Genomic DNA, 10,000 nt, shown 5'->3' with positions numbered 1-10,000 from the left:
GTCCCTTGCTAAATGATGGTCCAATAGTGCTCGGACTCGGAAGTAAAACAAATAAAGAATATGCCATCATCAGTTAAATGTATTCATTCAAATGCTACTAAAGTACAGAAGAGTTGGGAGTGAGAATGTGTGTTTTAACGCATCAAAGTCAAATCACTCGTATGCAAACATAATGGCCCCTGATTGTGATTTGTTATTATTATATACATATGACATTATTACATTTTAACTGATGCACAATTGATTAAGTTACTATTTTACTGCTGTAGCTGCTCTTGAGACAGAACTATTTTGTATGCCTTACTTCCTATATTTGCAGTGTTTGGTAGTGAAGTCCAGTGGAGCCAAACCTGAGGGTCAGGCCCCTCTTAAGGCCCTGACCCACCAACCCGATTTTGGGAGTCAGAGGCCGTCAGAGGCTGTCGGGCATTCGCGGCGCCGTAGTCAGGTTGGTGTGTCCCCGCACCGTCGACCGTGACACGCCTTATTTGGACTGCCAGACCCGATGCATGGCCGATTCAAACATGTTGAATCGGCCATGCATCGGGTCTGGCAGTCGGACCAAATAATCACTCTGATTGGCTGTTCAGCTAGCAAATCAGTGCATGAGAAGCGAAGCGGAAGTGAGGGACCGTAAACAAACGATTTAAGAAGGCACACACAGACTGCTATTCATTTTCAATCTCATCAATGGCGATCCTGGAATGATGCCAAACGAAGACCTGCTCATCACCTTGATCCAGGAGAGGCCAGGGCTGAAGTCGAATAGTCCATTTAGCTTAGGAACCTTCCTAAAGGAGTGAAATGACCGGAAGTCCCTCAGTGGCAGCCAGGATAAGTGCCGTTCGAATTCTCTAGAATGATGAGAATGATAGGAAAGGAGGTTTCAAACTTCCTTTATAACCTCCTTTAGCTTAGGAACCACTGGACCTCCCTAACCGACAGGAGAAGGCGAAAAATGCTGCCCCACAATGCCATTGCAGCCGCAGCATTTGCCGTCACTTCAACAGTCGGCCGTTCACGAAACAACCGTTATGACCGAGAAATGATATCATGAAAGTTACGGTGCTTATTTAAGCTTTTTAAAACATAGGTGGTAAGTTGCCAAAGGTGCTTGTTCTGAACGTTATCAGTATTATAATCAAAAAGAGAAATGTGAACGTTAGTTTTTTCACTGAAATTATCAAATAAAGTCAACATTTCAGTCTTTACTGAGCTGTGTGGGGTTTGTTCAACTTTTAAAAGATGTTTGAATGGTGATATACACAGTGATAGATGTTAAGGACTAACGTTTATAATAAATACATCTGTATTGATTTTAAGATCTTTAGTTCATACAATCATACGTATTGGGATCATTTGTATTAATGTGGACCGGAGGGAGAGGGGACGAGCATAAGTTTCACTTTCCTTTTCTTATTTCAATTCCAACTTTTGGTCATGAAGAATATGTTTCTCTGTTGTCCACGTTCATAAAGCAAAGCAGCAGCATCAGAGCACGGTGCAGAGTCTCTAGATGACTTTACAGTAAGTCCCTGCCTTCTTATTAAACATCCATGTTGTAGTCCGCTGTATAGAAAACTGTGGTTTCCATAGTTTCCCCCACAGCAGCAGACGCACACAATGACGTCCGCTGGCGCATCATAAACACGTCCGGATAGTGAAAGTGCATTCGGATTTCTCTAAAGTACCCGCAGTCTCTTCTCCTAAGTCCTTTTGAATTCTCCTATCCACTATCCCTTAACCCCGTGACGTTTCACTCAGAGGTCAAGGAATAGACGATAGGGTTAGAACTTAGGAGCTGATTTTTAAAACTATCCGACTGCAGCCCAGCTCTGTATGATATTACGGAGAAAAGATACTCTTCTTCTTCTCTGTCCTCCGGATGTTGCCCTCTTTTGAATGACGCTACACACTACCGCCGCCTGCTGGTAAGGAGAGTTATTGCCACTCACGCACTGAAGTCGGTGCGGTGTGTTCCCGTGCGACACATGGCCAAAACGCAGGAGAACACGGCCAGGCAACAGCCGACTTCAGCTTTGGCTAGTCCTCTGGTGACTGCTTGGTGTGTCAGGGCCTTTACTGTCACAACTTTTCAGATAACTTTAAGGGAATATATTGTATTAAGAAGCATAGGATGGAAACACTTGAGCTCTAACCGATAGGTGAACAGAGTACAGTCATACAAGACTGGGACATTTGCCACGGCAATTATTAATTTTTCCTCCATTTTCTGACATATGGAAAATAGTCAAGACCTGCATACACGCGGTTTGATTGGCTAGCGCTTGTACTGGCGGGAATTAAAAAACGGGATTTGATTGGCTGACGCCAGCTTCGAGCAAGCATCGAGCCTCAAAAGTTGAACATTGTTGAACTTTTGACGCCGATAGACGCTCGCGAGGCTTGCAACGCCTTGCCATGCTACCCACAATGCAGTTCGGCGAATTTTTTAAATATCCTACGTCACCCCATTCAAATGAATGGGCGAAGCGTTGAAAGCCTTTTTTGACGCCTGTAGTGTGTACGGGCCGTAACAGTTTTGTGAGTTCATGTTGAAATAAATAAATGTATGTATCTCACCACATGAGGGCGCTGTTGTCATGGTATAGTCAACATGTAACAGAAAGGCTTATAAAGTGCATAACCTTGTAAACTGCAGATGACAAGTGGAAAAACAGGAAGCAAGCAGAAAGGACATTTAGGAAGGATTTATTCAGCCTCAGGGTGACTCATGAGGGTCTGTCGGACCAGTTTACCTGGTGTTGCATATTATAATATATTATAATCAATTTCCTGTTTCCTAAAAAAGTGTTATCATCTCATTGTTTATTCCTCGCTCAACCTGACTTTGACCCAAAACCCGCCCACTGCAGAATGTCAACCAGACGTTTATTGAAGGCAGCCAGTTAGATCATTGTGTGTGTGTGTGTGTGTGTGGTGTGTGTGTGTGTGTGTGTGTGGTGTGTGTGTGTGTGTGTGTGTGTGTGTGTGTGTGTGTGTGTGTGTGTGTGTGTGTGTGTGTGTGTGTGTGTGTGTGTGTGTGTGTGTGTGTGTGTGTGTGTGTGTGTGTGTGTGTGTGTGTGTGTGTGTGTTGCCCCCGGGAGATGAAAGCAGCGCCTATCTATTATGATGCAGAAGCAAGGGACATCCGATTCTCTGCAGAAACACCCAAAGGAAATTCAGCACATTTCCAAATATTATAATGTTGACATATCTTAGATCTCTATCTCATTTACGAATGTCCGGTATGGATCAAGCCACACGTGATGTTGCATTCGTGTGTATCAGACAGCAGCACACCTTAAACACTGTTTCAGGATTATGGAACTTGATGACTTTTTTATGAATCAACCTAAAACATTCTTTAAACTAATAGCTCTCCGTTTTTTATGAATGTTTTCAAAACGGAATTTTCTTCAGGCTTAGGACCCCCCAGACCTCCTCAGATCACAGACCCCCCCAGGTCCCAGGCGTGCGTGCGTGTGTGTGTTCGTGCGTATATTGTGTGTGTATGTGAGAGAGGCGGGGTTATGGTGTGTTATGGTCTTTTTTCGCAGACCAGAGGGGATTAGACGATTTTTAAAGCACTCACCTTTTATTCAAACAAATTATTCACTTCAGCTGATGGAAGGAATTTGAGCACGTGAACTTTTTGTGAGGTCGGTTTTGTAAAGAGTTCAAATCCAATCGCTCATTATGTTTCTACCCTATCCTACTTTACACCTTCTGCTGGTCATACTTTACCCAAATGAGTGATGCATATATTATAATACACAAGTTTAACTTCGTAATTACGGAGCGGATGATCCATGGACATTAAACTGATCCCCGGTCAGACATAAATCATAAAGGCCTTGTTTAGTGTTTCGGCTGAAGTCATGAGGAAGAGCTTGCCCCAAAAAACACAATTGATGTAGCTCTTTATTCTTATTTAAAACCTCTGAATGCAGCATCACAGGTGTTTCCAGTCTCTGCTTCCATTGTTGACTGTGTCCAATACCCATTTGGTGGTTCGCCGCTCACACAAATGCACCCCGATGCGCGCGCAATGTATAACCAGGGAGGGAGAGGGGGGGGGGGGGGGGTAGGGTGAAGTGGGGGTGAGAAGAGGAGGAGTAGAGCGAGAGAGAGAGAGAGAGAGATGTGGAGTGGTGGTGAGGGGACAGGAAGGGAAATGAACAGTCGCTTTGCTGCTCAATTAGCGTTTTAATCTCCTTCTTAATCTTTCCGCAAGACAACAAGAGATCACGCTCTTCACTTTGTAGCTTTGTGTATTTATCTCCAGATACGGGGGAGGAAATACACTTCTCACACTTTGCGTAAAACCTAAATGATACCAAAACCATTTTACGCACGCCTTTGGATTGGAGACACTGGATTTTAAACAAGCAGACCCTGGCCTTTTGGGGGAAATGCTGCTGTGATTTCAGACCGACTTTCATCCCTGAGGATTACAAATCTGCCCTTTTTAAATTACTTTTAGCCAGCCCCTTTCAGGTTGTTTTTAAAGTTCTAAACTCTACATCGGGAGGAAAGGTGCAGCCCAGTGGACTGTCCTCGCAGCGCCGAGCAGGACGGACCCCTCCTGACTGTCTGCCCATGTCTCAACAGCAGACCTCTTCCCCCCGCAGCGGCTGTGTGACGGTGACGCGGCGGACCATGGACACTAGGCCGGTCCGGAGGTGGCGCACCGGCGCCCTGCGGCATCTGCTTCTGGCAGCCGCCTTCCTGGCGTGCAGCTCCCAACTGCTGGTGGTGGATGCCAACTCGTGGTGGTGAGTTACTGAAAGATAAATACATTGTTATGTTTGAGCACTGATGACCTATGACATCCTTTTAGTAGAAGTAGTAGAACTTTGACAGATGTTTAGAACATGTTTTTTTGTTACTGAATATGTTATAGCCCTTAATTTGTTTAAGAAGGAGAAGAGGAACCTTCCCCAAGGGGAAGTTCAGGTGTTCACCCATATGCATTACACACAGTATACAACATGCAGGACAGGACCTACACACATGGGTCTGAGACATTTACATAGACACACATACAACACATCCCTTTGTCTGATATGCAGAGGACGTCTGCTTTGTTATGCCCAAAGACACAAGCTTCATTTAAAACATGTTTTCTCCTCAATCCTCTTGGATGCCGTTGATAAGAAGACAAATGGCCAAGAAATGTGAACTATAGACTTGTTGTGTTCTCTTGTGTCTGTGTGTGTGTCTTGGGGGTGATGCCAGTCCCGTAGAGCCCTATGGAACAAATGTGAGGCTCTGTCACAATATTGACCCTGCTGAGCCCCAAATGGCCCGCATGGCGGCCTGCTGCTGCTGCTGTGCTGCAGGAGCCTCATTAGCCACACTTGTTCTTGACTTACAGCAACTCTGCAATATGCTGTGAGGTTGGCTTTGTGGTCATGTAGAGGAGGGGGTGTGCAGGTTGGAGCAGGATTGGGTTCACCTTCCTGTCAGTTTATGTAGAATCAGAATAGCCTTCCAATGGGAGGCTCACGAGTCAGTCATATTCTCTGCATGAGGGACACTTTGTGACTTGGTTTGAAACCCAAATGATTCAAAATGTCTGCTTAGGCCGCAGCTGTTTGGGTGACATGGACAGAAAGGAGAGAGGAGGGGAGTGCCTGCAGAGATGAACACCAGCAGTCTATTTATCTTCCCTTTATAGGCCAGTCGTGCTAATAAACTTGTGTCTGAACTTTGTCCTCTGCCGCGCCGACCTCCTTGCAGGGAGAGTCGTACATCACAGAGATCCTGTCTCTGCCACTTATCTCTGAAGGCAGCAGATAGAGTTTATTGGTTCCATGTTAGACTCACTGTGGCCTCTGTCTCTCAGGTCACTCGCTCTGACCCCCATCCAGCGGCCCGAGATGTACATCATCGGAGCGCAGCCGCTGTGCAGCCAGCTGTCCGGTCTCTCCCAGGTGAGTCTCTTTAGATATACTTTTATACATTTGTTGCTAACCTACCTTCAAGAGCTCAGTTTCTTCCACACAGACTAACCCCTGATCCGAGTCCTAAGAATATCCTCACAGGGACCGCATGGAACCATTAACTAATCTCTGCTCATCTGCAGGGCCAGAGGAAGCTGTGCCAGCTGTACCAGGACCACATGGTCCACATCGGAGACGGAGCCAAGACCGGCATCAAGGAGTGCCAGTTCCAGTTCAGGCAGAGGAGGTGGAACTGCAGCACGGTGGACAACACGTCGGTGTTCGGACGTGTCATGCAGATCGGTGAGTCTGATCAGCAGGAGGAGAACTGATTGTTGTTGTGTCTTTAAACACCTCTCAGTCAAATCTAAGAGTGATGACAGATTTAATTCTGTGTTTTGTTTTTCATATGTATGACTGTGCATTATCACGTCAGATGAGCATTTAGAAAAATACGTGATTTCCTCAAGCATGCAACATCCCAGATGTTACATCAGCATCAGGACAGCAGGAACTGGACCAGCTGTGTTGTGTCTTTGACAAATTAAATAATCTGTACAAATTAAACTTGACAACAACTGCTTTATACTGAAAACCAACAGAGTTCATTTCTTTCTCAGATATTTAGTTTAGGCTTTTTCTTTCTTAGATGCAAGGCAGATAATGCAGCAGTGTATTGTTTCACCCTGATTGGACTGTTATTATGATTGAAACACACCAGCAGTTTGGACAGGTCATGCCGTCAGGATGTTACATGTCTGACAGAACACAGGAGGTTATCTGAGGTCGCTCAAGTAACAGTCTGAAATGATATTAGACTGCGTCACTGTTGGACAGGAATATGAGCTAAACAGTAGCCTCACACTGAAACAAGCTCGTGGAGCCTCGCCAGTGGTCGCCACACTAATTGCGCCGCATAAGCGCATAGGTGCGCCGTATTTGCGGCTCAGTTGAGGCTCCCTCCGCAAGATGAGGCCCCCTCCGCGAGGTGAGCCCCACGCAGTCTGCGTGATCTGCCTGTAGGAAGGAGCGGCCCTGCGCACGTGCAACAATAACTTCCTCAGTCCAGTTAAAGCGGGCACGCGGACAGAGACACATCCACTGCACAATGAAGAGCGCAAAGCCCGTGTAGTGTCCACGCAGAGGTTCAGTAAACACGCAGCAGCAGCAGATCAGACCCGGGATCAGTCTCATGTGCGTCTAATTCCCAGCAGGCGATGTGAGAAAGCTCTCATCAACATGTAGGTGTGAGATCCGCTGCGGGAGTCCGCGAGGTGTCCGGCCTCAGACTCTCTGCTGTCGGCCGGGCTCTCTATTGACAGTCCGTCTATCTCCAGCTGTATATGGAGGTGTGAGGCGGTCCATTGTCCCGCGGCTGCTCTTTTGAAATGCGCTGATGAGCTGACACCGAGCCGGCAGATCCGGACCCGCTATTTGAAGTCTGGGCCCCGCAGCCCATAAACCCTCCGCCGCTCCTAACTCTTTATCCGCTGCATAATGTGAGAGGGACCTGAGAGGGACCTCTGCTCCTAAAAGCTGAATGGCAGCTCTGCATGCATACCTGCCTGTCTGTCTGTCTGTCTGTCTGTCTGTCTGTCTGTCTGCTGCCTGGTGTTTATTCCAGGCTACCGGCATCCCATAATATATTAACGAGCGATCACACAGGAAAAGCAACAACATGGAAGAAGAACTCAGATTGTATACTTAAGTAAAAGCAGCAATAATACATTAGACGTGCTCTGTTTCAAGTATAAATGTTGCATTTAAATGTTACTTAAGTAAAAGTACAAACGTTTAGGTATCAAAATCTACTGAAAGTAGCCTATACCGAAAGTAGAAGAAATGGCCCATTTCAGAATGATATATAATGAATGACTGATTACTTGTGATTGTTGATGCATTAATGTGTTCATAGCAGCTGGTGAATGTGAAACCTTTCATTACTTTATATATAATGCTGCTGGATATCATGACATATGATATCATTACGTTGCATAGTTTATTTGTTAGTTTATATATATGCATTGTTAGCTAATAATCTAAAGTAACTAAAGCTGTCAACATGGAAATACTACAAGCACCTAAGAATGTCAATAGAGTATTAGAGCAATTGTACTTTTGTTTACTACACTACTTTATCCCAATAGTGGTTCAGTTGGAATATTATGATTATAGAAGATAATTGCATACCAAAATAGTATATATAAAACTATAAATTAAAGCGCAACATGACAGTATAACAGGCTTAAATAATTAAAATTGATTATTTGTTTATTTGAAAGGACAGAGCACATTAGTGGGGAAGCAACTGTATGCGAGCAGAAATAGCATTAACAGATATTTGCTCATTTTGAAAACAACATCATTATAATCTTATTGAGGTAAACACACCAATACAAATGTGCAATAACAAGAATTTTGAAACATTACAAAACAAACACAGGTTAGTTTTCAAAATGATCTGGTTCCTTAGCAACACAAGTTGTGACTGTGTTATACAGAGAAATGCCCCCTATAATATCAGTAAAACCTCTCTGTGGTCTCTGAGGCTCTGTCAGCCCTGACTGGTCTTTGTGTGCTGGAAGTGTATTAATGCAGAGAATAGCCATGCAGGGTGTGTGCGCGGGCGGGCAGAACACATTCATACTGAGGTGTACTGAGCCAGCATCAAAGAGAACCAGCAGAGATGTTCCTTTATTTGTTTAAAACAGATTTAGTCGGGAGCCATCTTTGTGTTTCGATGTTAATGATGTATCTACCTGCAGGTCTCTGCAGTGCAGTGCATCAGAGCTAGAGCTTCTGCTTCCTCTGATGTATCCGGGATCCTCTCAAAGGGTCCTTTCTCTTTTAGGGGACACTTCCTTTCCTCTCGTGTCGCCCATGCAGATAGTTGATTCACTTGTACAGGGTTTGAAATGTCCGTCTGCCTTAACCCTTATACCAGGGATGTCAAACTAAATTTCATCACGGGCCACATTTGCATTATGGTTGCACTCAAAGGGCCGGTTGTAACTTTAAGACTATATAAAAATACATAAATATTTAATATATATATAAACTAATGTATTATATTACATTATTGCCTTTGCATTGGATTATTATCGGATAAGGTAATAACTTCATATTTAACTACGTCTGAAAGCAGAAGTCTCTTCAGTGAGAATGTCACAAAATGATTTTAAAAGACATTTTGAAAAAGAAGTCAATTCTGAGAAAAGATGCATATTTAGAAGAATAAAATTAAAATCTAAGAAAAAAAAGTCAAATTTGAGATGCATTGTGGGACATGTAGTTTATGGGCAACGTGCTTCTGTAAATCGCCATGTAACCGTATTATAAACATATTATATTCTTTGCAAGCTGTGGGGCCGCATGAAATGAAGTCGCGGGCCGGATTTGGCCCCCGGGCCTTGAGTTTGACACCCCTGCCTTATACAATGAAGACAACCTTTACTGTGGGTGCTTTCTGGATTGAAGAATCACTTTTAGCTGCAACAATCCTTCCCCAAAATGTTTACTTTTGACTTGTCCGCAAATTCACATGCAACAGTATTTATAGAGACTGTTTATTAGATGGAAAATAGTGGCCAATGTTCACTGCTTCCACAGAGTGACAGGGACATTGTTTCTGGAAGACATGTTGCTAAATATTAAAACAAAACAATCCTTTGCTGTGAGTGCCACAAATAAAATCCAGAAATGAGCAAGACACATAAAAGCCAAAGTATTGGAGAGCCAGATGCCACCGCGAGAAGCCAGGGAGACAATATTGTTGGTCATCTGTGCTATCCTTTTTCCTTTATCCTTCATCCTTTATCCTTTATCCTTCATCCTTCATCCTTCATCCTTCATCCTTTATCCTGTATCCTTTATCCTTAGCAAACCAGGCAGGTATATGTCTACCTGATCAGATGCTCTCATGTATGTTGGATCACTGAACTGCTCAACCTGAGCAGTTACCCATGATTCCTGGCAGTGAACACGACATTCACTACAGCCAAAACAGCAATAAACATGATGAGCACTTACCTAATCTCAGAGGTAGGAGAAGT

General features: G+C 44.2%; 1 protein-coding gene across 1 annotated transcript in view; it reads left to right on the top strand.

Annotated features, from left to right (window-relative positions):
• The window catches only part of LOC117468390 (protein Wnt-5b-like), a 143,357-nt gene that overhangs the window by 126,314 nt on the left and 7,043 nt on the right, over positions 1 to 10,000 (top strand). Inside the window, 3 exon segments of the mRNA XM_071201798.1 lie at positions 4,615 to 4,778; positions 5,852 to 5,939; positions 6,092 to 6,251. Coding sequence (XP_071057899.1) covers positions 4,615 to 4,778; positions 5,852 to 5,939; positions 6,092 to 6,251 — 412 coding nt within the window.

Source organism: Pseudochaenichthys georgianus, chromosome 23, assembly GCF_902827115.2.
Source record: "Pseudochaenichthys georgianus chromosome 23, fPseGeo1.2, whole genome shotgun sequence".
NCBI lineage: Eukaryota > Metazoa > Chordata > Actinopteri > Perciformes > Channichthyidae > Pseudochaenichthys > Pseudochaenichthys georgianus.
This window is presented reverse-complemented; position numbering and strand designations above follow the sequence as displayed.